Raw genomic sequence first — 26,605 nt, forward strand, 5'->3', positions numbered from 1 at the left:
ACCACCCCACCGTCATGATCATGATGTCGTCGTCGCGGCGGCGCGGCGGGCGGCGGGCGGCGGTACGAGAGAACAACAGTAGTAACAACCGTAACAACACACAAATTGGGCGGCCCCTGAGTTCTTTGGGGCATCTTTGCACGCACTGTGGTATTGTTGGAATTTAAACGAAGAGAAACGCTATATAAAAAAACAACTGAGAATTTAATAGTCGAATCAATAAAAACAATGTCCGAATACGATCAGGTGAAAAGGGTAAAATTAACTTTGAAAGGCGAAAAACACAAGTATGGATGATGAAATAACGTTGCTATATGTGTCGAGCTTTGATTCGCAAACTTATTCTCAATGTAAAAACGATCCGTGTTTTCTATTTTTTAGATCCAAGAAAAGGAAGCACAAGAAAGAAGGAAGCGATGAAAAAACAGTAAGCCTAAAGGAGGATGATTCTGCAATTCACGGTGCGAAGCACGTTATTTTTCAAGCGATTTTATTAAAGGGATATCCCTAAAACTGATGAATTTTCGGATATCCCTTCAATAAATATCCCCAAATCATTTTATTTAATGATACTCGAGTCATTTTATAGCACATGCAAGAAAAAGCTCTTGTTGATAAATAAAATTGGCTGTGCGTTGTGCGATGACACTTTCTTCTTGTCCACTAGTGTATAAACACAATTGCTCTGTTGGGACAGCGACAGACTTTGACAAAAATGAGTCGCCTCGAGTCTTGGTCAAATTTGAACATTCTTAGAATTCTACTAATGAAAAATGGCTGACAATAAAAATATCCGTCTCGGATATTGCGAAAATTGCATTTTTTTTTTTTTATCATTTAACCCACGAACCCAAAATATTCTTTCAATGCCGCAATGAAATATCAAATGTCCAGGCGGTTGGTGGAAAGTAAGCAACATTTCCGAGATAACTGGTACAGTAGCGATACAGTACGGCAAGGGAACCTATGTGAAAGCACTGGATAACGGATTATTTACTTTGGGAGCTCCTCATGACGAAGGCGAGGGTCCATCTCCGGAAGAAATTCTCACAGCATTTCCAGTTAACGATACAAAAGTAGCCCTCAAATCGGGATATGGAAAATATTTAGGAGTCGATCAAAGAGGTATAGTGATAGGTAGAAGCGACGCCGTCGGAGCTATGGAACAGTGGGAACCAATTTTTCAAGTATTGTATCGCTGACAAACTCGTATCTTTATCTCTGAAATAATCAAAGTTATTCAAATTCGATTGGCTATTCATCAGGATGATAAGTTGGCTATACTGAGCACAACCAATCGCTTCATTTCCATAACCGACCAGGATGACGTTGTTTGCAACATCAAGACTGCCGGACCGAAAGAATACTTATCCATCAGAAGTATGATACAAAGAGTGGAAGATCCTAACAAAGACGTTCCCATTGACGAACGAGGATCGCTCAACGATATAGAAGTCAATTATGTGTAAATTATATTATTGAAATTTGATCAAGACCTCTTCCATTTCAAGCATATCTATATCTTAACGTTAACGTGGAATTGCTTTCCCTTTTACAGACGAAAGTTCCAGAAATTCCAAGACAAAAAATTACGTATCCATAAAGGTGATCGGGAAGAATTGAAAAAGGCTAAAATCGAGGGCAGCCTTCACGAGACGCTCCTCGATAGAAGAAGCAAAATGAAAGCCGATCGTTACTGCAAATAAAACGTCAAAACGTTGGCGGCTGCGTTTTATCAATTGTCTATTAACACTTTCGTCAACGCCTCTCGAATGAAACGAATTTTCACACTGCTCTACGAAAAAATAGTTAAAATTTTTCTCTGTTCATGCACTGCAAGTTCGAACGGAATTTGCTACGGAATTGAAAAAAAGCTATATATACCATTCAAATTTCTTTCCTACGTAACGCATTATCCGGATAAACGTGGACGGGGGAAATGACACAGTTACAAAAAAATTGAAATAAAAAAATGTATCGATTCGTATCTACAATTCAGATAGGTCGTTTTGTTTTTTGCCTTCGTCACGTACAATCTAACGTTACATCAGCGTTACAGCGTATATAATGATAATTATAATATTTCATGATGTTTATTAAAATATTTCCTGCCACTATCTCTTCGAAAATTTACAGAACGATTGAAAAATTAAAACTATTATCATAGAATTGTACTTTCATAGAAAGAAATTGAACCGCGCTGTGAGTGTAGAACGTATGCAGGATATCGTTGGAACGAAGATAATATGTATATATTAATTGAAAATAATTGAACAATTGGAAATGCGTTCGGTTTCGCTTGCCCTTTACTGATTGAATATTTAGTACAAAAGAAAAACAAATCAATGTGAAAAAACGGAGTGAACCGATACCACGAGTTATATGATTTTATTGAGATGAAAAAAATGAAGAGAATAACTCGCGTATTCACACTAATCATACCTTCTACCAGTTTTCACTCAATGGTGGGGGGAAATGATCTTTTCCTCAAGTCTGGTGCATTTGGCAAACGCGCTTGATTTTTTTTCCTCCTTTCCAATGAGAATCGATTTTCGATTGAATGGACCATTTTATTTCTTCTTATCGGTAATAGAATTTTTGCAGGAATATTTTCTTATAAACAACCATACGTTTCATTCAGATAAAGAGCTCTGTTTTCTTTCTCTTTTCGACTCAACCAAAATTCTATTAATACGACATCAATGGTCCGACAATGCTGATCCCTCTTCTTCTTGGTTTTTCTGTGTATTTACAGTCACGGTCGTCAGGTGGTGGTGGTCCTTACTCCTTGAATTGTAAATGCTCGAAATACAATCGCGTTGAACATTCCAAACAAACCCACAACGTTGTCGCCATCGGTTCGCTATTCCAAATGCGAATTACGTTTTATGTGTTCTTTTCATATTTTAATTCTATTATTATTATTATTATTATTATTTGTTGTGTTGTCTCTATATGCACGTAACGAAATTAAACTCGGACAAAATATTATCAGTATAGATTATGATTATTGTTATAAGCTTATTTTTTATTAGAACCCGAGCATCGGAAGAGAGATTCATGTCAAAATCGCTTCTTGATTATTCCTTACAAAGAGATACGAAAAATCTCATCGGCTGATCAACGATTGAAATAAAACGTTTACTTGATGAACAAAAAGAAAAAAAAAATTATTCGAAATCCGGGAGAATTGGGTTTTATTTTTCTCTGGATTCTAATAAAGCAGGGTCTGCTTACAGAACGAGCCTGAGATCATCGCACTTTGTATCTCTTATTATCCCAACACATTCTCTAGCTCTCGGCATCTTCCAATGTCAACGTTGAACTTGACACATTACATAATAATTATTGCGAGCCGATGGTAAAGTGGAGAAAAAAAAACGATCAATCGAAATAATGTGTACTGATTCATTGTGAATTCGAATGCCAAAATTTCAATTTCTACATTTTTTCTGTTCTCCATATCGATTCTTTTGTTCTTTTTTTTTTTCCGATTAATCCGGGACATATGAGTAATTAATAAATGGTTGCTTATCAGGAGGGACTTTCGTTTTTGTTTATGTAATTTTTTTTCGGATATTTTTTGTTCTCTTGCAGTTTTCTCTTGCGTTTTGAATTTTAAAAATGTTGAATACTTATGACGAAGCGAGATTTAATGTTCACCCTTCTTTTCAGCTGCCTCGGACTTCCGTCGAAGAAGCCCCTTCTCCTCGTTGTAGTTTCAGCCATTCGACAAATTCGTCGAGCATCACTGGCCCTGGAATTAATATTAATAATCAACGTTTGATTATTTCTCTATATTATGAGAGGATGGAGAATAAAATAGACCGAGTATTTAAAAACTCACACGCTCCGTCCAAATCGTAATTCGATAAATCGTGATTGATGGTTCGCGAAAACTCCAATATGTTGCACCATTGATCTTTGTTTATAACTTTATACTTGGACTGATCTAGAAATTGTGCAAATTGAGAAAATAATGGCCAATGCTTTCCTAACAGTAATTGTAACATTACTCGTGCAGTCTCCATATCCATACTGCGCTGATCTTTGTCCTAAAATGAGGATTCATTCATTCAAAGAAAATTCATGAAAAGGTAAAAAAGAATTAAAGGGAACGGTCGCGCGCGCGCGCTCACCCTAGCGAAATCATAAGCGTATCGATAGATTCCTTTGAACGTGTGCGGATCATTCAACAGGTTTCTTAGGTATTCGAGCTTCTGTTGTACTTTGTTTACGGAATCACACTGCAGCTCGGAGAGTCCCTTCAACCATTCGGTAAGTGTGAAAAAACCCATCTGACGGGCGTTCATTCTGTAAGCGAGTACGAGCATCACTACGTTTTCCGGTTCCACACCAATGTCCTCGCAGAATTTTTCCATTCCCTCAGGTCCAAGAGTGTCCGGATCGTCAGGTATCGTGTATTCGCGAAACCAAGCGACGCATCGCTTTTGCGAAAATGACGAAGCACTCGAGACATCATCCGATTTTGTGTGGCGCCTCGCACTAAATGATAAGTAACGTTCAAAGTATTACCTTAACGAGCGGTCAATTATTCACATAATACAGATTTGTAATAATTTTTTTAATTATAAAAATTATTTAAGAACCTTGTGTCATCCATGCACCGCTTTATTCAAGCTTAATAGATTCTTGCGTAGTTTACTATTGGTAAAGACTGTATGGATAGCAAAAATGCAACTCTTATTCAAAATATTCAAAAAGACAACGAGAAGAGGTACAGTTTCGCGATTATCGAAAAAAAATTTGTTCCTTATCCAAACTTCGCGACAATAGCACCTCCACAATTTCTTAGCTCTCACACCTCGTCGAGGTGAAACGGAGAATCGGAAAAAAAAATAGAAGAAAAAAAGAAAAAAATTAACGCTCGTTGAATAAGCCAAAAAATTGGACCGTCCCGTGGGGCAGGGAAGGGCAGACTAAATCTGTGAACAGTCTATTTTGGGGCTTTGCTTCTTCCCCTCTCTCACTTTTCTTTACGAACGTATAACGTATATATCTTCCGCGGTAGGTGCATCCAACGAAGAATAATCATCAGTTAATTTTCCTGCCTGCCAATTGCCTATGTTTCGTCGAATTGTGACTTTCCGATTAATAATTTACTAAATACATCTCGTGGAGCTCGCACATGACACACACACACACACACACTGATTAATACAAATGATTAACGTTCGTTCATATCGAGAATGATGTAGCGAATTTTCTCAAATTTAACAAATATTCATATAATCGGTTCCAGAGAACATAATAATTGAAAAACTGATAGATACAACGGACCCTCTTTTTGTATATCCGTTTTCTAAAACGAATCGTTATGCTAAGAATTCAAATTTACCTGGAGGTGTGTCTGAGCCTTTTCGAAGGATGACGAGGAACATTATCCTCGTTTGTGCTAGGAGTCATATCGGTAGAGGGGTGATGATGATGATGATGATGATGGTGATGATGATGGTGGGGATGATGATTCGTACTGGAGGGCGCTCTCCGCTTACTGCGAGGCATCCCTCCACCTCCTAAACCTAAAACCCCTTCTCGACTTCTGTCTTCTCTTGCTTCGTTAATTCTTCCAAATCTGTTGACGTTTGAATTGCAAAGTCCTCGCACAGCACTGTTGTCCTCCCCCCAAGGGGTCTAAAATAAAAATGAACGACAGGCCCTGAGTGAAAAAGTTATCATCAATCGTCAATGTGGAAAATATTCGGATAACTCCATCATCCGTTATTGTAGTTCTATATTTATCATTGTCTGTGACTAAGCGACCGAACGTGCCTCAATGTTGCTGCTTAAAACGAATGATGAATAAAAAAACAGAGGCTCGATCGATTTGTGAAAAATTAACTGCATATTGAGAAATTTGTGCAAACTCGTTCAACTTGGGAGTTTCTTACTGAATACAGTACCGTTGCCTTCATCATGGAAAAGATGCATTCCTGAATGCTGACAAATGTCAGTCAATTCAAGATTACTATAGTTCACCCTTTAAATTTCTCCTCATTTTCAGATCATATAGTTTTAAACGACGATTTTATGCCACGGTATGCGATAAGAAAGGCCGAATAGTTATCATCAAAAAAAGATCTTTGTGTGTCATTATAACGAAATTTACGGGTATAATGAAAGAAATGAGACTGCTTCGGCGAGAAAATCATGCAGTTTGAGAGAGGGAGTAGCGAAAACAATTGGGAATCGTCCGGAAGGGAAAATATTTAATTATCGAGAAATTTGACGTGTATCAAACTGGTGCAAGATGATGAAATGTGTGGGATAAAAAAAAGAAATTCACCGTGCAAGCTTACCGTGTAATTGTAACGAACGTTTCCCGACAAATTAAACGAGTTTAACTGATCGGTGATGTATCGCGTTTCTTGACGACGATTCAACTGCTCCTTTTCGGCCGTCTCTACGTTCGACGATATCGAGGTTAGGTTCATCAATACATCCCAAATATTCGACACTTTTTTCGTTCGTTTTTTTTGCACTTTTGATAATTTGCTTTGTTTGTTTTTTCGTTCGTCACTGCGCTTCCGAAACTTTGTCCTATACCCAGCAATCTTCAATTTATTCTTCAATTTTTGTTTTTTTCTTTTTCACAGATTAATTCCGAGAGCGAGAGAATAAAGTACGAGCGATATAGAAGCGCGACAGTGGCTGGAATACGGACGGAGTAGCTACACAAACTGTAACATGAGTTTTTACAGTTGGAACGAGGAAGCGAAGAGCACACGGCTTGACCGAGAAATTAACATTGAGAAAAATAAAAGGGTGAATTATATTATGTGGTATATTATATATTACAGTTGAGTCTAAAACGGGCGGCGGCGGGAAAAAAGAAAAGGAGAGGAAAACAATTGATGTTCTCAAATTTCGATTTAATGGGATTTCGTTTTTTTTTCTTCTTTATTAATACCACAATAATTCTTAATCTTTTTAGAACGCATCATCGACTTGGTCGCAAGCCGAAAGGTTGTTCTTCTGTTATTGTGTTACGGTTTTTTTTCTTTTATCTCAACACTCCAAATCGCTGCTTGAACAAGAATAAGAGGAAAATAATGTCTATATCCTGATGATTAAAATGTATGATTTTGTATTTTCAAATCAGGAATTTGAATATACATTATAAATGAATTTCAAAATATTGGCAAACTGCTGAAATGATATATATATATATATACCCTCTTCTCTCCCTACCTTTTCGCGCTTTTCTCTCTCTCTCTCTATCCCGCGCGTTTTTTTTATATACTTCAATATCTCATATCCAGAAACAGAGAGACGATAAACGGGTATGTATCAAGTTCACATCAATAAATAAGTCCTTGCCGAATTGTCAACTATATATAGTATTATGTTTATTGTGATACGAAAGTATATTTTTTGACCACACTTATTTATTGCGCGTGGCGAGAACGTGTGATATACACACGGCGCTGTGGTTATACGATCATATATACGAATAATCCGAATTCGTAATTCTTTCAAATAAAGCAGGTGGTGGAATAATAAGCGGGTATATATAGGGGAAAATGTGTGACACGTGTGCAAGGGCATATATTGATTATCCAGTAAAAATATGCCCGATTCCGGGCCGTTTTTTTTAATGCTTGTTGTCGCCTAAAAAATTTTCTTCTCCAAAAACGAAACTGACTTGACTTACCACGTACTTATATTATTATGTTTATGTCTCATCGGATCAACGCTACGCGGAGGGAGTGCACGGATCGCCGATGGTACTGCCATCACGAGAGAGGTCGAACAAATTCTATATATCGGCAAGAAAATCCAATATATATGGCACGCGTACGTGAAAATTTGAAAAATTTCAAAGTATGTATTTTATTTGAACAGTTTTTAGCCTTTTACCATGATTGCTCATAAAACAATTATGAGGTATATCTTGATTAAAAATTTTTTTTTTTTTTTTCATTTTTAAATTTTTATCCGTTATTTTTTACTGGAGTTTGAAGGGCATCAATGCTATCCGAAGAAAACGATATAATATGATGGTGCACGATTTCTAAAGTTCGACGTAAATGTGTTTTTTTTTTAAGAGCTCGTTCCAAATGTTGTCTTATACGCGCGTGATTCGTGGTGTCTGTGATAACAAAGAATACATATGATTAAAATATCGGAAGGACAAAAAAAATGTAAGATCCGTCGTTATTTTCATAATATTCCCAAATACTTTGTCCCAATGAGCAGAATAGTACAAGATGAGACGGAAGAAAAAATACAAAGCGAGAATGTTTAATAGGAATCTTTTCAACGGTTTTCGGGGTACTTCAAAATCTTGAATAAATTTCAGGCTAACGCTTTTTCATTTATTTTGTACATACTTCAAACCTGGAACAATATTTAATCATAGTACTTTTTTGTCTTCCCGGAATTAGCGAACCATTCATTTTTATCATTATCACGGAGACAAATAGCAAAGCGAGATGTAACATTCGTTTTTTCATGATCACTATTATTAATATTTATATAATTATCGACAGTGACTGTTGGAAGTAGTTTGTTAAACGATGATGATACAATATACGATTAGTCGTGTGAAAAAGTTCTGATACAGGCCACTCTCGTTATACAATTACACCTAAACGTTTGTTTCTTTTCTATTGATTTTCTTCATATTTTTTCTATCCAGTTTTTTTAGAAATTAAATAATACATCATCAGGGCACGGGTGAGGTTTGCTGAATCGCGAAGAATATCAACCACTGTTAATGAGAAACAAAAAACCAACAGGATATTGAGTATTGCTTTGCGATTGTGTACGTTTAAAAAGATTCTCCACGCGCGCTACCAACATTTTCAGCTAAACATCTCTCCGCACGCGATGTAGTAGTGAAGAATTATGATCGTCTCGGTACTTGGCGACACGTGCTACTATACAACACACACACACACACACACACACACACACACACACAGCTCAAGCGCTCTCTCTCTCTCTCTCTCTCTCTCGCTTGCTTTTAATTTTCTGTAATTTTACAATAAGACGATTGTGAACTACCTTAATTATCATATAATAAGACTATGTAATAAAATTAACAATGAATTTCACTCATTATACGAACTGCAAACGTTCGCGTGAAAACTACTGCATACGGATAAATACAAATATTGCGCTTAAATTCAATCAGTTTAGGTATGTACACAGAATACACATTGTTCGGTCGATGAAGGAGAAATAAATGTTAATGATGACCGGACACAATTAGCCGGTTTGCTATCGTAGTACTCTATCGCTCTTCTTCATCTCTCCTTCTCTTTCATCCATTCCGCATTCCAAGTTTACTTTTTATTCACGTTTCCAGGATTTTCCTATCGTCGAAGAAATACTTGTGCTTCTAGAATTTTCGTCGCACGATCAGCTCCATAGATTCTTCCTGTTTACGAAAGAAATCAATATTTTTTTTTCTTTTTTTTTCACAATCAATACTTACGGATACGAAATTTGAGATTTAAAAATGTATTAATTCAATTTATTCAATTACTCACGCGGGCTTGACAGTTTTTCCTGTTGAATTGACTGGGAGCGTTGGTAGTTTTCTTTTCTTACCAGAACGACATTTTCTCACGTAAGCTTCGATGAGCTGAGCAATTTTTTTAGGATTGATCTCGCCCGTTTTATTATGACATATCTGCAACGAAGAGAGGGAATTTTCGTTTAATTGATTTTATGAATGCATTCATCGGCGATCGATGTTAATGAAACACTACCAACCTTCGGCACGGCTTTTCGCATAATATCCTTGTATTCCTCTTTCGTCACGTGTTTTTTCGTGTAATGAGGCTTCAGGACCAATTTGACTTCTTCAACGACCCTCTCTTGGCGATTGAGTTTCTTCAAAAACTATACGGACAAGATACGAAGCGTGAGTGTGATGAATAATAAAAAAAAAAAAAAATAACAAGATATTGAAAACTGTCATATTACAGATGCACAAGAGTGCCAACAACTTGTTTGTATTATTTCTTTTCTTTCCCCCCGAAAAATACTCTTGGCGGAGGACTTATCACAGCTTCTTGTACAAAAGCTCCGGGGTCAAACCGAGAGTATTTTTTTTTTTTTTTACGCATTCGATAAATAATGAAAAATCAAATTCGCTGTGATACGGACCTTGTCCTTTACCTGCATTTCCACGGCTGAACTTGGAAGATCGTCCAAAATCTGCAATTGATTCTCATCCATGCGCACACCAACTTTTGGATTGGTAGCTGCTCCGAATTACCAAGTAAAAGAGAAAGTGATAAATATTTAAAGATGACTACCATTGCTAGCGCTACCACAAAAAATCAAACACGAATACAAACATTTTTTGCTTCTCTTTTCTCTTTCCACGATTTTTCTGCTGCCTCTTGTCGTCTTGCCCGCTTTCATCGCTGGAGAACTACCGAAAAGCGAATCGAAAGCATCCTTCTTCTCGTTGGATTTATTTTTGGAGGCGAGCATTTTATTATTGCCACCCGCTACATTAAGCGGGGAAGAGACGACGTTATTATTGCCGCCACCGCCACCGCCACCAGGACTCGGTGGATCGAAAATACCGTCGCTGAGACTCGAACCCGGTGAGTAAGGAGATGACATGTCAATAACGGTATCGTTGGTCATTTCAAGATTCGCATCGCTTCCGTTTTGCCCGGCGGTCGAAAGATTTTTATGTTGTAAGCTCTTTTGCATGCGGATTGGTATCGGCTTCGGGGCATTGGCAAATAAATTTGGTAATTGCGGCCTGTCAATCGCACGTTGTTTCATTTGAGTATTTGGGGAAATTCGATTCGCCTGAAATGAACGAAAGTTAACAAAACATTACATTTTTTTTCATTGACACCGGTATCGCTCAGCCATTTTCTCAAGTAGGAATAAAGGGGGGAACGATCAAAACGAACCTGTTGGTGATTTCTCTGGCCGATAATTGGAGTGCTGGTATTGAAAATAGCGCTTCTTTGTACAGCAGCTGCGACGGTCGCCAATACAGGATTGATCGTTGCGAAAGGATTAATTATTGATTGTACGATTTGTTGATTTTGTTGCATCTTGGTTAGTACCAAGTTTTCCGATACCTGTACACTTTCCGTCTGATTGTCGATGATAACGGGCGATGCATCGCGATTCGGCGAAGCGCGCTTCAGTGTCACCATTGATATAATTTTTGGTTTTTCAATCGGTTGTTTATCATTGCTCTGAACGTTATCCTGTGTTTGTGCACTATCGATTCCGACTAAATTTTCATCATCAGCCTCGTGTTGTATTGGCTGTTGTAGTTGTAGTAGTTGTTGTTGTTGTTGTTGTTGTTGTTGTTGTTGCTGCTGCTGCTGCTGCAGTTGTTGTTGTTGTTGTTGTTGTTGTTGTTGTTGTTGTTGTTGTTGTTGCTGCTGCTGCTGCTGCTGTTGCTGCTGCTGCTGCTGCTGTTGCTTCCTCGGTGAATTGTTACGTTGATTTCTATCCCGGTCGTCGTTTGAGGTCGCGTCTTGACTGGCGGTTGGCGTCGGCGATCGTGATTTAGTAGGATCAAAGGGATCGTATGCATCGGGCGATGTCGGCGGCGAGGAAGGTGGTTCGGGGGGTGTATTAGGACCTATTTTCAATCGAAGTTCCAATTCCTCTTGGGCTCTCATCTCCAGCTCTTCGTCGACTCTCCGATCAATCTCTTCCTGCTCTCCAATCTCCTCCTCCTCCTCCTCCTCCTCTTCTACTTCTTCTTCTTCTTCTTCTTCTTCACCGTCCTCTTCTTCTTCTTCCTCCTCTACCGCCACTGCCTCCTCATCCTCCTCCTCCTCTTCCTCCAGTTCTTCCCTTTGCTCCTTTCCACTCTTTTGTTCCCCTCCTCCTCCTCCGCCGCCGCCGCCGCCGCCGCCACCGCCGCCACTACCACCACCACCACCACCACCACCACCACCACCGCCGCCGCCGCCGCCTCCTCCTCCTCCCCCTCCTCCTTGTTTCCCTCTCTCGAGTAATGGATTCATCAAGGATGATCGAAGATTATTAACTTTGTTACCTGGTATGGAAAATTTATTTTGTGGCTCGGGAGGAGTTTTCGGGCCTTGCGAAACGACGAATTGATCATGCTCGTGGGGAATGGCCGAACAAGAATGTTGTTCCGGTGTAGCCATTTGTTGTACCAGCTTGTCATCATCGTCGCTGAGAACGATAACGTCCCGAGGCGAAGGTGTTTGCTCGCGAAAGGGTGATTGATCGAGATCGATTACCGCAACTGGCTTTTTCGTTGCTGCGATTTCAGCCGCTTTGGATTTTTTCTTTCTCTCCTTCTTAGCTCCGCTGGGAGCACCACCGGGAGCACCGCTACTACAAGCCGGCTGTTTGGGTGACTTGGCACGTTTTTCTTTCGTTCGATCTCTCTTGGGTTTTTTAGGGGGCTCGATAGATTGTATCGGTGGTTCTCGTCTGCGTCGTTTGCTCGTTGTCAACAACGGTATCGTTTCGGGCAATTCCGGCAAGCCCGTGGCCATCGATGTTTCATTATCTTTATTGAAACACACGCTTACCAATATGTTATCACCGCTGGCAAAAACTTCTTTCGAGGGTGGCGGTGTTTTGGTTCGTTTTGTCTTTTTCCGTCTCTCCGTTTCGCCACCGCCGCGTCCTTTCTTACTCTCTTTCCTTTTTTCTTTCTTTTTCTTCTTAACCGCTTCTTTATTGGTGAGTATAACGGTGAGATTTTTGGGCGGAACGTTGGAGCCGTCGAGAGCGACGGGTGGTGACCACGACGTCGCGTGCACACCCAAATCTTGATGTTGATTAACGATCGGGGAATTGGATCTCGACCAAGAGGGAGTCCATTGAGCGCTCCATGATTCGCGATTAACATCTTTTTCTCGTGAAAAATTGCGATCCCTCTCCATTTGCTTTTCATTCGCCGCGTTCCAATTTCTATTACGATCCCGTTCTCTCGATAAAGAGCGATGCTTCGAGCGCGATCGGCTATGTTGGATTTTTCTCTTGGTGTGTTTCTTGTCCCGTGACTTGGAGCTCAATCGCTTGCTCGTTGGAGTTTTCGAACGCGTGCGCTTTCGTATTCGGGAACGACTTCGCGATTTGTGTTTCCCCTTTGTTTTGTCTTTTCTCTTTTCGCGGGAGCGCGAACGATGCTTCCTCGAGGATGATCTACGCCGACGCCTGCCGGAAAGCGAACGTCTCCGTCGGTTTACCGGTGACTTTGAGCTACCCCGCCTGCGCGATATCGAGCGTCTCTTCGAAAACGATCGTCTCGGTGTAATTGAACGTTTGTTGTTCCGTCTCGTCGTCCGTGAAACGGAGCGCCTTCTCGAAAAAGATCTTCGTCCCTTGGACACCGACCTACGATCCCGAGACCACGAAGAGCGGCGTTGCCGGGATCTTGTGCGCGATCTCGAGCGGATCCGCGAGTACGAACGCGAGCGACGGTCCCTCGACAGGAGGCTCGGCTGACGGGATAAGCTACGAGAACCGCGTGACTTGCTCCGCGAGTAATCCCGTATGTCGCGCCCGTACTCGTCTTTCCGCGGCCTCGCTGGCTTTTCCGCCACGATTTTCCTTACGTCGTAACGAGCGAGTTCTTTCCTTTTTTCTTTTTTCCTGCCGCTCGTTGTTCCCGTTCCCGTTCCCGTACTTCCCGGTATCACCGTCGTCGTACTCGTCGTCCCCGTCCCTCCTGCGGATCCCTTGAATTTTTTCTTTGGCTTATTCTTGTCACGTTCGCGCGATCTCGAACGTTTGTCCTTGTCCCGATATTGCCGATCCCTGGTGCTCTTTGATATTTTCTTCCAAGCTACTTGATTTTCCGACGCTATATTTTCTTTGTTCTTTTCTGACTCTTTGCTCTTTTCCTTCTTCTCTTTTTTATTTCTCTTCCGCTTGGCGTCCTCGCTGTCTGCGGATTTCCCGGCCGAATGTTTCTTGGATAATAATTTGCCGTCCTCGGTAATCTCGCCCTCTTCCATTTCTTTCTCTTTCCGCAAACTGAGCAACGTCAGTTCGTCCTCAAAGTTCATGGCCTCGTCGGTTTCGGAAATTGCTTCGGTACCAAGACCAGCGTAACCCACGGGGGTCCGACATACGTCGAGATCATCGTTTGAACGATCCTTTGGCGGGGTAATCGGCTCCAAACCGCTCTCAAAAGGAGACAAGGACGGAGCAGCTACCTTTTCCCGCTGTTGTTGCAGATGCTCATACTGCTGCTGCTGCTGCTGCTGCTGCTGCTGCTGCTGCTGCTGCTGCTGCTGCTGCTGTTCTCTGATCGGCCTTTCATCCTTACAAGGCGTATAAGCACCCTCCGATTCCCAACCATCCCCGTTTTCTTCGTTTCCTTTTTCTTTTGAATCTCCAACAACCACGACGATTCCCTCCTCTTTTTCTAGTGGAAAATTTTCTGTTTCGTCGTCGACGTCGAACGAGGAACTCGCACCTGCTCGATTACGATCCAAACTGCTCGAACACGAATCTTTCGCTCGATTCTTTTTCGTACTACTACTACTACTACTACTACTACTACCACCACCCCCACCACCACCGCCTTCTTCGTTTTCACTGCTGCGTTCTCCTTCCTCCTCTTCCTCATCCTCCGTATCGCTGTGTTCACTGCGAGACGATCTGTCTAAGCGACTCGAACGTTTCCGTAATTTACGAATTTTCCTTATTCGACTGTTTATACCGGTATCGGCATCAGCGGCGACGCTCCTTCTCGCCAAATCGTTACCATCCTCGTCGCTTTGATATCCTCGTAATTTTTCATCTTCCTCGCTCGATCGTCCTTCGCAAGCCAACGATTTCCATTGTCTCGTCGTTTGTGTTTTTTCTTTGTCGTTGATTGGACTCGAGAGACCTCGATGGTGTCGGCTGTGTTGTTGACTCGAGCGATGCTTTCTCGGCGACATTGCGCTCTGTGGCGGTACGCTTTCCGCTATGGAGATTATCGTATCGGAACTCTTTTCGGTGAGATCTATGGTCGACATGGCCAAACAATCGTCCGGTTCAGTTCGATTCTTATGGTCGCGTTCTTCGCTCGTTGAAATTTCCCCGGCATTGATTCGATTATCCGTCTCTTCGTCTTCTTTCCTGTCAACTTTTGTGTTGCTCGATTGTTCGGCCGCCGGAGTTGTTGCCACCGCTGTCCAATTCGTTATATCGTCCTTTTTCTTTCCATCATTTTTTTCAAACAACCACTTGTTTTTTAAACCTCTTCCCGTTGCATCCTCCTCCTCCTCCTCCTCGCTCGACCTTCCCTTCGTTTCGGACCTAGTAGTGGCCTTATTATCGCTCGTACGGCATATTTCATCTTCCTTGTTCGCGTTGTCGACATCCCTTCTCTTTTCAGTACTATCCTCCGGTGCGCTCGGTCGTAAGATTTTTCTCTTTTCCTCGATCTCTTTTTCCTGCTCTATCGAGACCTGAATATTTTCATCGAGCTCGTCGTAAAGATTGCTCAGTTTGTTGTTAAGCTTGAATTTATTACCAATTTTAAAGGTTATCTTTCCACGGGAATCGTTAGAGATTTTTTTCGGTGGTATACGACTGAGGGTCTGTCTCTCTTTTCTCAAGGCTTCGACGTATGGATCGGAGGGCTCGGGAATATCAGCGAGATCGCAGCTCTGCACGTCACCGACGATCACATCGTCGTCGTCCGGCATATCGGGAGGCAGGGGGGGTGGCTCAAGCGGCCCGATCTGTTGAGACAATTGTTGTTCGGTGTGTCTAGCAACGTCGATTGTTTCCGAGGAGTAGATTGAAAAGTTGGGACAGTCGTTCTGCGAATCAACACCGTCGTCATCGTCGTCATCACCGCCACCGCCGTTGCCCTCACGGTCACCATTTTTTTCCTTGTCTTTGCCTATGTCGTTGCTATCATTCTTTTCCTTCATCTTCATCTTCTCCTCCTCTTCCTCTTCTTCTTCTTCTTCCTCCTCTTCATCTTCGCCAACGTCGTAAGCGGTCAACCGCAAAAGAGGATTCGACCCAGATTTGTCACGCCGGAGATTGGTTGCGCCGGGAAATATGGGGGGCAAAGGTGGCGGATTCAAAACTCCACTGCTGCCGCTTTCATCGGGGCATTTTTTCTTTTTTTTCTTCTCTTTTTCAAGCTTTTCTCCAACACTGTTTTTCCCCGGGTCCTTCTCGTTCTCGTCGTCTTCCTCCTCGTTTGTGTCGCTGTCAGCAGCAAAAGGATCGTACTTGTCGTCGCATCGTTGACCACCACCCGACAACAAAACCCGTTCGTCTTTGAGCGGAGTATCGTCGATCACGAGATCTTGATCGCTGTCATTGTCCTTATCGCTTTTGGAGTTATCCTCGAAATCAAGAAGGCCGGAGGGTGGCTCAGGAGGGGGTAGAAGCGCGATCGAACCACCCCCGTCGTCGTTCTCACGGGCCAATGGTTGTTTTTCGGGAAATTGATCGTCGTCAGATTTGTTACCGGTCTCGATGTCGCAATATATATCACAATCATCCTCCTCTCGGGAGTCGGGATGCTCCGGAGTCGTTGGGTCAGCGCTCGCTGTATTTCCAGTTGACGGAGGCGGCGGAGGCGATTGTTGCAACTGCGAAGCAAAAGCTGTTGCTTCGTGATTGTTGCTTCGCGGTGGCGGAGTATGAAAATCCTGACGGAAGTCCTTAGTTGGCTCGACGATGTGTAATAGGTTGGTAATAGCGGTGGTGGCGGTCGTACCGGCGGTTGCGGTGGCGGTGGTGGCGGTGATGGTGGTGATGGTGGTGGTGGCGGTGGTGGTGGTGATGGTGTTAGTGCTGGTGCTGTTAACGACGGCAGCGGCGGGGACGACGCCGCCCGGTGACGGTGGTGGAGGCGGAGGTGGAGGTCTCGTAATAAGCGAACCCGGCATATTTGAATGCGTCCCGGGTGGTGGTCCCGGTGGTGGACCCGGTGGCGGTCCTAAACCCAGTCTCGGACCGGTAAAACGATTGTGATGAGGAAAACCCGGTAGATGCGGCGGCCGTTCGTGATTAATCGGATCCATTGGTGATGAGAATATCGGCGGTCTCTCGGACATCGAGGGCGGACGGAGTCTTTCCGCTCGAAAATGCTGTGGATTACGATTTCTAAATGGTGGCGTGCCACCACCACCAAAAGGGCCGGCTCCACGGAATTCAAAGTTTTGATTGTAATTTGCGATCGCTCCAAATTCTCGGTTGGCAAAATTGTCGCGCATTCCTCCCGTACCCCCGTAACTGTGCCTTCCACCACCCGCGTACGAATCACGCCCACCGTAACTACCACTTTGATTACTGCCTTGACTATGTCGCGAACCATCCCGATAACCACCTCGGAAATTTCCTCTGTTACCACCCCCTCCCCCTCCACCACCTCCTCCTCCTCCACCTCCTCCGCTTCCGCCGCCGCGTGGATTACTGTACATGGGTGCTTGAATTATGGCGTTCGGACTGACGCCAGACAGCTCGAGCGGTGGTTCACTGTTCAACATCGGCAACGTCACATCTTTCTTCTTCACTGGACTTTCGTTGTTGTTTATGCTATGCGAGTTTTCATGATTTTTCGACTCGATCACCAACGTTCCGTCGGCTTTAAGCGTAACATCCGTTTTTCTTCGCGAATGCCACAATTCTTGACTCTCGATAATCGTACCAATAAGATCGATTATAATAGGGGAATCGCTCGTCCTCGATGTCGTCGTCTCCGTTTTTCTCATGTCGGAACAACACCCGCCACCGTAACCGCCGGCACCACGACCGACACCATTACCACCGCCACTAACAATATCACCACCGTTGCCCATTGGATTTTCTTCAATGATTCCTTTGAGAGCAACGCGACGTCTCGTCGATAACAACGCCGAACGACGATGCGCACCGATTATCGGGCCATTCCCCGATATTCCTCTGTCATCGATCTCTTCGTCCGACCTATGCGTCACGACAACAGTTGAGTTAAACATTAATTTGTCGTAATATTTGACGAGTTTCAAGTTTTCTATCGCATTTGGAAAAGTGGAATTTAAATAAACTTACCCTGGTGGGCTGTAGTCGAGGCCGAGGTTGTTACCAAGAATACTGACTTGAGTGATTCCAGCACGGAATCTCGAATCATTTAAATCACCACGCTCGCTCCGTTCTTTGCGCACTTTCACCCTAGGACCGGCTAGATCATGACGTCCGCTCGGCGTAATTATTCCTAAGGTATTCGCCAAACGTTTTTTTACCGTGCTCATTGCTGCTGCCATCGAGGACACGGTGCGGGCGCGTTTTACTTTTCGCTTCTGAATGGAATAAAAATATTTCAATAGAATAATTATAAGTACAAAGATACTAAAGTGACGAGCATCGGGAATTTGAAAGTGTTGCGCGATACGACGACGTGGTATCAGTTTTTTCTGTCCCGAATCTGAACCATTTTTACCCCGAACTGAGCATCATCTCATCTCCGAATTGGCACAAACAATTCGCCCGTAAAGCTTGTCGAACGTATGAGAGAGAAAAACCCGGAAACACGAGAGGAGTTTTAATATTGCGAGCTAAGATCGTTGCCCGAAAAAAGTAAGAAATAATTCATCTATTGACGAATACGTTTTTATTGGTACAAATAGGAGAACAGTGGGATTCGTTACATAGACCAAAAAAAAAAACAAAAAGTCGAATAAATAAATAAATAAATAAATACGATTCGTTTGAAAATTGCTGTCGGCGTTGAAAATGGAAAAAATGCAAACGCACACACGCGCACGCAATCTCGAGTGCTCGATTGGCCAAGTATGAGGTGAACTTTGGACCGAGGTGCTGGGTGTGCGTGTGTGTGTGTGTGTGGGCGCGCGCGTGCGTATCGGAAAGAATGATGATAGTGGCAAAACTTTCTGGACTGTACTTAATATTGTTATTAATTTACAGCGTATCTTGTTCATTTCTTTTCCATTATCGATTAAAATAACGAATCTCATTTCTTAGAAAATCTCATATTGACTTTGAAAGAGTGATGATCGAATGCAATATCATTATGTTGTTGCATTTTGGGATATGTTTGCTATTCGTTTATTATTCTTGTTGTTTATTTTCATTAGTTTGGTTTTTTTTTTTTTTTTTTTTTGATGGATGAGTGATTATACCTTGCGCGATTTCTTGCCTCGTTTCTTCCGTCTCTTGGTGGATACTGGAGCAACGTTAACGTATGTGACGATTTCATGTTCCTCACCGTCGTCGTTGAACTCGCGAATACGTACTCGACGGACCATTCGCTCGTTCCCCGACGGTATCTCCGTAACTCTGCGTTTTCGTTTCTTCGATTTACGCGTACTTTTAATCGAGCGACGACTGCTCCGAGATGAAGTCGGCATACCCATATCCATAATATTCCTCCTACCGCTACTCGCTTCTCCGAACATCGTTCTTGTTCGCGTTTCCGTAGTACTACGACCGTTTTCTGAAATCGAATCCATACCGGAAGACGAAGTCGAGGGTTGTTCGGGATCGAATCTTGCCTCACCATCGCCATTACGGTAGGATTGACGAGCTTCGCGAGTACGATCTCGATCTGCCCGAATATTTGCCCTTACACGCTCCGTTTGACGAGTTCGCGGTATCATACGATGAGGCCCAAAATTTGACGTTGCTTCGTTAGGTATACCCGTACGCGTACGACCATAAGACAAACCGAGACCACGAGCTTCGGCCATCAAATCCGATATTTCATCGAGATCGATATCAACCTGTGAACAATTCCCAACGAGAATAAGTCGATTCAATGGAAATAATAATATAATAGAAAAAAAGAGAGAGAGAGAGAGAGAGAGTGCTCACTACTTCCGCGTCGTCCTGACTGTTGCGAGAACAATCCGGACAATACCACTCGTCCATTGGTACTTGGTGCATCGGTGGATTTAGACACTCGAGATGATAACCAAGATCGCAACCGTCGCAGAGCAACATACGGTCCTCGCGATCGCACTGATGACAAACTTCGCAATAAGTAGGATCTTCCTGTACAAGTTCTTCGATATTCGACTTCATTTCAACGGGTATTTGTCGCTTCACCTGTATCAAAACGAATATTCTTTCTTTGCTCGTTTAGATTACCGAGTGTGCAATAAAATTATAGCCGTATTCAAAAATCTGATTTCAATACTACGAGTCCTATTCCAAAGTGGCACGTACTCGCAGTATTAGCAACAAGTTTTCGAATATACGCGAACGAGGGTTGCTCCGTTACTTACCTTGCCACCCAATTTATCTCGAACATGGAGCGAAGTGAAAACCTGACGATCGACAGGACAGGTGTTTATATTTTTGCTCCATTCCATGAGGCACAAAAGACAGAAGCAATGCTCGCAACAAGAGGGAGTTGCGACGCGTTGTTTACCGAATGCCAAAAGACATATAGGACATTTTTCTGATTGTCCGTCGCTCGCGTCCGAATCGAGACCAGCTGCCACCGCCGTTCCCCCCTCCCCCTCTTCTAGCCTCTCTTCCTTCTCTTTCTTCCTCTTCTTCAACGATTTCGATGATTCGTAACGCCGTCCGAGACGCTGCTCCTCTTCCTCCGAATCATCCGACGCACTTTCCCAATCCGATTGCCATTCCGAACTCGTACTTTCCTCGCCTGCGCGCACAAAACACGCCCGTTATTTCTATCTTTCCAATTATTATACATGTCTCAAAATACCAAAATACCATGGTGAAACTTGCCGCTTCGAGAATAATCTTCTGTGTCCGAATCATCGCTGTAACTCGCTTCGTTGTCGCTGATAACTCTCTGAAAATATTTTAATGTAAACTCATCCGCTGTTCTTAGTATCGGCTCTATTATCATTTATGTTCTTGCCGTTATCAACGACTTACATAATTTTTTCTACGATTTACAGGTTTTGGTACTACGTCGTCGTCGTCGTCTTCCGTACTATCCGGATCGCTGAAGACTCTCTGAAAAATTGATCCGTTATCTCTGTGTATTTCCATGTATTGTGATACTTGTAAAATTGGAAAGAAAAAAAAAAACATTGCCCTACGAAAACACGACGTTTTCTGTGTGCTCTAGCTACGCCGGATCCTCCGCTGCTGTCACTGTCCAAAATAGCAAGTCGTCTTCTTTTTGGTGGCTGAGGTGGTAAATCTCCGTCGCTGGACATTTTGGTGATTAGATCGAATCGAACGTCACGCGATTTACATTTCTATAGCTCGTCTATTGACAGAAACAGGAAGAAATTAGACACAGCCCGATGTATAAGCAAAATATTTTCAACATTTGAGTTATAGCTTGCTTCAAAGTGAAAAGAAAATTACGAAACGACATTGTATACTAATTATCGAGACTCGAAATTTTGCCAATGGAGAAAACGGTGGGCGCACACACGCACACACACACACACACACACACATATATATATATATATATATATTTTAAGTACTACAAACACGAAATATATCGAGTAGTTTACACCGATGACGAGCCTCAACGAACGGTTAAGTCTGTAGACTTTAGCAGCTTCAATCTCGAGTACCGATATAAGAAAGTATACGAAAGAAAGTGACGAAAAAAAAAATAATATTTTTGTTCACGAAAAGATCTATATAACATAGATGAAACGAAAGATGACGCGGGGAGCGTTGTAGTACAATTGTATTTTTTCACAGAAGAGAAGCTTCCGAGCACCAGTGGTCTCGATCTTCTTGCCGCTTGGGAACACACAATTTGAAGGCACATACGCGAGCACAAAAATATACAGTCGAGAAGATGAGAGAAAAAATCGACGATAGATCCGCTTGATGATGGAAAAATCAATCACCCGACAATGTTTCGAAGGACTGCATACCTTCAAGTCCTTTTATATTCAACGACGCGAGAAACCCGAATTAACTTAAATAGCTTGAATGATAAAAAAAAATATTGACAGCCGAGATTTTTATTTACGGGGGGTACGCGCTTCTTCCTATCGCAAATCTGCGGACATCTTGGGACACTTTTCTCGTCGCCGACGCTAGTTGCGACGTTGCGCTATTTCACGCCACCATGTTCGCTAGTAGTGAAGCAACACACGCTTTCTCCTCTCTCTCGCTCCGCGATGAGTTTCCAAGATGGTGTATATACCGAAATGAAATAGTTTTTTTGCTTTCCCTGCCGCCGAACGTGTAGTAGTAGTATCGTCTAACGGAAAAATAACCTTTTCGAGCGGAGTTATTTTTTATATGCTATTTTGTCTATTATTCGTGCTTCATGATGAGTTGAATTTCAGAGATAACCACTCGTGTCTCCCGTGTTTGAGAATTCTCAAATCCTTCTAGGACCATAACCGTTGGGGAGGGGATAGTGAAAAAAAGAACAGGAAACGGAAGAGTGCCAAATCCGTTTAGTCACGAACTTGAACCACTCCTGAAACGGCGGGAGAAGTTATTCCGTTTGAAAATTTTCTCCGCCCGCACCTTATTTTTATACGAATATTTCTCAACGAATAATCACTATTGCCATCAAATATGTATTGTAAAAATCGTTTTATTAGTTTTTCTTCTTTATTAAACTCTCATTATGGGAAATTAAGCGATATACAATGCTTGTTAATTCTGAAAGGCATCAACATACGAAAAATAAACTTCTCCCATAATGCAAAAACTCACTTATTCCGATTCAAACTATTAATTGATCTTTTTCGTTCGATTATTTCGAAAGCTTCGATTTTATTGGATGGAGGATTCGATCGCAATAAACAAAATTTTATTGATACTTTTGGCTGCGAGATGTTCCTTCCGAAAGTTTATTCCATCACTTTTTGAATGACTTCATCTTTTTATCTCAAATTGTGTGTCGATCATGTGGTAAAACGATTAAATAACAGTGTTTGTTTTTTCTTTCAAGCAAAACTTATTCATCTGCACAATCAACTCTCCTCCCCCCACAATTCTAAAAACAGAACGTTTATCAATAAGACGCGGAGGAGGAGGAGGGAGGGAGGGAGGGGTCGTGGTGGCAACGGCAGCCAAGGGCATGGAGAGCTAGGACAAATCTGTCGATGAAGTTGAGGAATTGGGCGAGTTGGAGAAATTGTATTGTCTTAACGCAATCAATTGATGAGGTGGGGTGGTTAAAAATCCATCCGAGATAAAGTCATTTGAATAATCGCATCGACTAGGAGAATATTCATATTGGGACGGAGAGGTGGACGATGCGCGTTCCTCAAAGGTATCTCGCATAGCGCTGAAATATTCGCAATCAGATGGAGTCTGTTCGAAAAACAGTGGAAAATCTTCCCTCTCCTGCTCCTCCTCCTGCTCCTCCTCCTCCTCCTCCTCCTCCTCTTCCTCCTCCGTAGACGTTGTAGTAGTAGAGAAAGAATCAATGCTGCAACGATTATCATTATTCGGGGACGGATCCCGTTCGCTATCGCCGCTCATCGGTGAATCATCATCGGTAGCCTCGGAGATCGAATAACTGTGAATCGATGAATCGTAAAACAGTTCGAAATCCGAACTCACGAGATCCATTTCGGATGAACTGGAATTTGAGTGGATGATGAAGAAGGGGTCGTCACGGACATCCTCATCCGCTGTAAGCATTTTAGGCAGACAACTTTTAATTGGGACCGGCATCTGTCGCGTTGTTTCACTACCATAACTCTCGTAAACATCGATCATATCGAATGCCTGACGATCCATGGGGCATGTGTTCGAATGAGCGGTCCATTTTAAAATACATTGTAGACAAAAGGAATGATCACAGGTCGTCGGAATAGCCACTTCCTGTTGCTTGAACGGAAGCCAACAAATCGGGCAGTGCTCGATCGATCGATCATCTTTGTTGTCATCTTTCTCCTTGCTGCCTTCAACCTCATCAGTCTTCACAGTACAAGCTGTAACTATGTCCAACAATTTTTTTTGACCAATTGAATCGGACGAACCCAGAGATTCCGAATTTCATGAGTTCATCGTCTACATTTTCATGTTTCAAGAATTTGTTGCACCTTATATTCTCCCCTCAGCCTTTATTCCCTGACAACTCCAAGAATTATTCTACAATTCTCCTGTTTGATATTTTCTCAACAATATTGCATTATAGATACCGTTTTCAGAAGAACCGGCTACTTCCAAAACTCTGCTTCCTGCTTTATCTTTTTCATCCGACTCATTCATTGTTTTCTGTGAGAATAATTGAATTTTGTTAACACGAATATTAGTCAGAGCTCTCCGGTAAAAGGCACAGAGTCACACGGGATAACATAATGATGTAATACCGATATGTGTTATTTTGCTTTAGCAGCAATGCATAATTGTTTTTATATTATTGTAATTATCTCAAGATCTAAATTTGAAACTTGAGCGAACTTGCTTCAGAAACTACATCATTTTACCTATTCAATGAATGCACAATTCTTACTATTATTCTTGGCTTTCTTCTTGGATTCAAGTCCGGAGCATCGCCGTCGTCGCTGCTATCAGTGTCCATAACGCACATATGCCTTCTTTTCTTAGATTTCCCTTTTGATAGCTGTTTCCCACCGTCTCTTGACATTCTTCTCAGATTCGAACAAAATATACTTGTATGTTCCAAATTATATTGGCACTCTGAAACAGATATATATATATATATATATATATACTATTATCAAAGCCTCAATGCCATCCGATGTACAACAACGAATGATGCAAATTTTTTTTTTCACTTAATCGGGCCGCGCGGTTATTTGTCAAGAATATAATTTTGTTCCACTCGACCACTCGACATATACATACGTAGTATGCTGTACATATATATGTTGCTAGATTTTTAGTTAGGTTAAAAGAAAATCTATAATGATTTTTCATTGAATACCTTAACGATTCGATAAAAAGTTGACATGGCCAATAAAAAAAATCAATGTTTACAATGGTCTCTATGATGTTGCTTAATAATCTTTTCTATACGATGAAACGTGATAATATTTTTTTCTCAATTTCTTATTCTCATGTGTTGTGTCATCATTCGTAATCGATGCTGCGATGATTGTCGTGTGCGTGTGTGTGTTGTTTCCGATGATAATTGATCGATTACTAAAATATATATACTTTTTTCTTAGTCTATTTTGTTTTTTTCTTTATACGTTTGCTATATTTTTCTTCTTCGAACGGCGGGGGGGGGGGGGGGGGGGGAGGGGGGGGAGGAATGATACATACCGGAAACTGAAAGTGATTCGCACCGCACGACCGCCGGGCTTTTTCGAATATAAGATTTTTTTTCAAATTTTGAGTCGACGCATTTTTCCTAAACGTTTGAAACAACCGTATAGTATATGGCTCGCGTATACGATTCGTCAATCTTTCCTACATCGTCATTTAATTATTCGTTGTTGGAAAAGTAAATGAAATCTATTTTATTAAAAATAAATGTAATTTGACTTTATTTCCCGCGTCTGCATGTCCTCCGCGCGCGCGCGATGTCGACGTCGTCCTCCGGAAGTGTGCACACGCTTAAAGGAGGCGGCCATCTTGTTCTTATTTCCTGTAGCAGCCAACGGCACGCCAGTGTCTTTTGGAAGAGAATAACTCATCGTCATGGGTCGTATGCACGCTCCGGGGTAACAATTTATTGATTTACTATCACTTAACAATAAAATATTCAGCCAAATATCATTTAACTAAAATAACCACCTTTTTCATCAACCAGTTAAACAATTATCCCTGGTTTTGCACCGACCGAAAAGGTGATTGTCAATTCAAATGATAACGTGGATTAGAGTTCGCCATGCGTCATTTGTATCTGCCATCTCGTAACGCCTAAATTTCTAATTCCATTCACTTCTGGTACCCACTAGTTATTGGAACGAACAATATTTCAATTTAGTACCAGTGTTTTTTTTTTCTTCATACATTTCTTTTGCCGTTACGCAAATATCTTCTTTCTAACCTCACTTCTAACTGATACAAATGTCTGATGCGAAGATTGTATATTCATGAATACATGCACACATACATCATAGTCGAACGATGCAGAATTTTCGATTTTTTCACGCCATGTACAAATCTAAAACTTTATTTTTCAGAAAGGGTATATCCCAGTCTGCGCTTCCATACAGACGGAGCGTACCGACTTGGCTGAAACTTACGCCCGACGATTGTAAAGATCTTATTTTTAAATTGGCAAAAAAAGGTCATACCCCGTCGCAAATCGGTGAGTTGAGTGAATCTTGCAACGATGTTGTGTCGTTTTTCCATAAATTTTTTATAACCCAACAGCAACAAACAAACTCCGTCATGAATTTTTCAGGTGTTGTTCTTCGTGACTCTCATGGCGTCGCTCAAGTTCGTTTTCGCACAGGGAACAAAATCCTCAGGATTGTCAAGAGCATGGGACTTGCCCCTGATCTACCCGAAGATCTCTATTACCTGATCAAGAAAGCGGTCAAGATACGCAAGCATTTGGAACGTAATCGCAAGGACACAGACAGCAAATTCCGTTTGATTCTTGTTGAATCAAGAATCCATAGGCTCGGTCGCTATTACAAATCCAAGGGCTCTCTTGCACCCAACTGGAAATATGAGAGCTCAACCGCCAGTGCTCTTGTCGCTTAATTCCATCATGCTTTATATTTACGTTGTATCAATAAATCTGACTTATTGATTCATACGCAACATCTCATCTCTTTTCTCCGAGTTTCTTAAATAT

At 42.0% G+C, this 26,605-nt stretch overlaps 5 protein-coding genes and 2 long non-coding RNA genes across 8 annotated transcripts; 4 read left to right on the forward strand and 3 right to left on the reverse strand.

Annotated features, from left to right (window-relative positions):
* Positions 1–10: 10 nt before the first annotated feature.
* On the forward strand, positions 11–1,998 carry FRG1 (FSHD region gene 1). The gene is made up of 5 exons (XM_043426562.1): positions 11–287; positions 382–461; positions 895–1,187; positions 1,266–1,465; positions 1,559–1,998. The coding sequence occupies exons 1-5, from the start codon at positions 229–231 to the stop codon at positions 1,704–1,706; spliced, it is 780 nt and encodes a 259-aa protein (XP_043282497.1). The 5' UTR covers positions 11–228; the 3' UTR covers positions 1,707–1,998.
* A 551-nt stretch (positions 1,999–2,549) lies between these two features.
* SCCRO4 (DCN1-like protein SCCRO4) lies at positions 2,550–6,682 on the reverse strand. 2 transcript variants are annotated; one of them, XM_043426554.1, is made up of 6 exons: positions 6,321–6,682; positions 5,360–5,655; positions 4,140–4,506; positions 3,848–4,055; positions 3,664–3,757; positions 2,550–2,863 (listed from the first exon to the last, which is right to left on the reverse strand). In XM_043426554.1, the coding sequence occupies exons 1-5, from the start codon at positions 6,453–6,455 to the stop codon at positions 3,672–3,674; spliced, it is 1,092 nt and encodes a 363-aa protein (XP_043282489.1). In that variant the 5' UTR covers positions 6,456–6,682; the 3' UTR covers positions 2,550–2,863; positions 3,664–3,671. The 2 variants fall into 2 exon arrangements, with proteins under 2 accessions (XP_043282489.1, XP_043282488.1); XM_043426553.1 differs by lacking the exon at positions 2,550–2,863 and having other exon boundaries at positions 3,395–3,757; positions 6,321–6,678.
* LOC122414908 (uncharacterized) lies at positions 6,651–9,132 on the forward strand. The gene is made up of 3 exons (XR_006261828.1): positions 6,651–6,786; positions 6,956–7,845; positions 8,070–9,132. It is a non-coding gene; the product is annotated as an uncharacterized lncRNA (long non-coding RNA).
* LOC122414906 (uncharacterized) lies at positions 8,318–22,285 on the reverse strand. The gene is made up of 16 exons (XM_043426576.1): positions 22,137–22,285; positions 20,985–21,157; positions 20,818–20,898; positions 20,665–20,731; positions 20,193–20,578; positions 19,780–20,013; positions 19,089–19,688; positions 18,001–18,248; positions 17,372–17,895; positions 11,977–17,323; positions 10,911–11,703; positions 10,335–10,803; positions 10,141–10,238; positions 9,745–9,873; positions 9,519–9,661; positions 8,318–9,406 (listed from the first exon to the last, which is right to left on the reverse strand). Exons 2-16 carry the CDS (start codon positions 21,102–21,104, stop codon positions 9,388–9,390), a joined length of 9,258 nt encoding a protein of 3,085 aa, XP_043282511.1. The 5' UTR covers positions 21,105–21,157; positions 22,137–22,285; the 3' UTR covers positions 8,318–9,387.
* A 162-nt stretch (positions 22,286–22,447) lies between these two features.
* Positions 22,448–24,476, reverse strand: LOC122414893 (uncharacterized). The gene is made up of 3 exons (XM_043426556.1): positions 24,341–24,476; positions 24,027–24,102; positions 22,448–23,822 (listed from the first exon to the last, which is right to left on the reverse strand). Exons 1-3 carry the CDS (start codon positions 24,473–24,475, stop codon positions 22,963–22,965), a joined length of 1,071 nt encoding a protein of 356 aa, XP_043282491.1. The 5' UTR covers position 24,476; the 3' UTR covers positions 22,448–22,962.
* Positions 23,374–24,597, forward strand: LOC122414909 (uncharacterized). Its single transcript, XR_006261829.1, has 2 exons — positions 23,374–23,515; positions 23,687–24,597. It is a non-coding gene; the product is annotated as an uncharacterized lncRNA (long non-coding RNA).
* A 796-nt stretch (positions 24,598–25,393) lies between these two features.
* RpS13 (ribosomal protein S13) lies at positions 25,394–26,566 on the forward strand. Its single transcript, XM_043426573.1, has 3 exons — positions 25,394–25,517; positions 25,983–26,110; positions 26,207–26,566. Exons 1-3 carry the CDS (start codon positions 25,495–25,497, stop codon positions 26,509–26,511), a joined length of 456 nt encoding a protein of 151 aa, XP_043282508.1. The 5' UTR covers positions 25,394–25,494; the 3' UTR covers positions 26,512–26,566.
* Positions 26,567–26,605: the final 39 nt, after the last annotated feature.

The sequence above is a fragment of the Venturia canescens genome, chromosome 8, assembly GCF_019457755.1.
Source record: "Venturia canescens isolate UGA chromosome 8, ASM1945775v1, whole genome shotgun sequence".
Classification (NCBI taxonomy): domain Eukaryota; kingdom Metazoa; phylum Arthropoda; class Insecta; order Hymenoptera; family Ichneumonidae; genus Venturia; species Venturia canescens.

Coding starts and splice junctions, on each gene's coding strand:
- FRG1 (XM_043426562.1), top strand. CDS start 229: ATGTCCGAATACGATCAGGTGAAAAGGGTAAAATTAACTTTGAAAGGC. Junction 462..894: donor GGATGATTCTGCAATTCACG/GTGCGAAGCACG, acceptor TCAAATGTCCAG/GCGGTTGGTGGAAAGTAAGC. Junction 1,466..1,558: donor GATATAGAAGTCAATTATGT/GTAAATTATATT, acceptor TCCCTTTTACAG/ACGAAAGTTCCAGAAATTCC.
- SCCRO4 (XM_043426554.1), bottom strand. CDS start 6,455: ATGAACCTAACCTCGATATCGTCGAACGTAGAGACGGCCGAAAAGGAG. Junction 5,656..6,320: donor ACGTTCGTTACAATTACACG/GTAAGCTTGCAC, acceptor TTTTTATTTTAG/ACCCCTTGGGGGGAGGACAA. Junction 4,507..5,359: donor AGGCTCAGACACACCTCCAG/GTAAATTTGAAT, acceptor CTTATCATTTAG/TGCGAGGCGCCACACAAAAT.
- LOC122414906 (XM_043426576.1), bottom strand. CDS start 21,104: ATGTCCAGCGACGGAGATTTACCACCTCAGCCACCAAAAAGAAGACGA. Junction 20,899..20,984: donor ACAGAAAACGTCGTGTTTTC/GTAGGGCAATGT, acceptor TCAATTTTTCAG/AGAGTCTTCAGCGATCCGGA. Junction 18,249..19,088: donor GAGGCAAGAAATCGCGCAAG/GTATAATCACTC, acceptor TATTCCATTCAG/AAGCGAAAAGTAAAACGCGC.
- LOC122414893 (XM_043426556.1), bottom strand. CDS start 24,475: ATGTCAAGAGACGGTGGGAAACAGCTATCAAAAGGGAAATCTAAGAAA. Junction 24,103..24,340: donor GAAGAAAGCCAAGAATAATA/GTAAGAATTGTG, acceptor TTATTCTCACAG/AAAACAATGAATGAGTCGGA. Junction 23,823..24,026: donor AGCCGGTTCTTCTGAAAACG/GTATCTATAATG, acceptor TGTTGGACATAG/TTACAGCTTGTACTGTGAAG.
- RpS13 (XM_043426573.1), top strand. CDS start 25,495: ATGGGTCGTATGCACGCTCCGGG. Junction 25,518..25,982: donor GGTCGTATGCACGCTCCGGG/GTAACAATTTAT, acceptor TTTATTTTTCAG/AAAGGGTATATCCCAGTCTG. Junction 26,111..26,206: donor TCATACCCCGTCGCAAATCG/GTGAGTTGAGTG, acceptor TGAATTTTTCAG/GTGTTGTTCTTCGTGACTCT.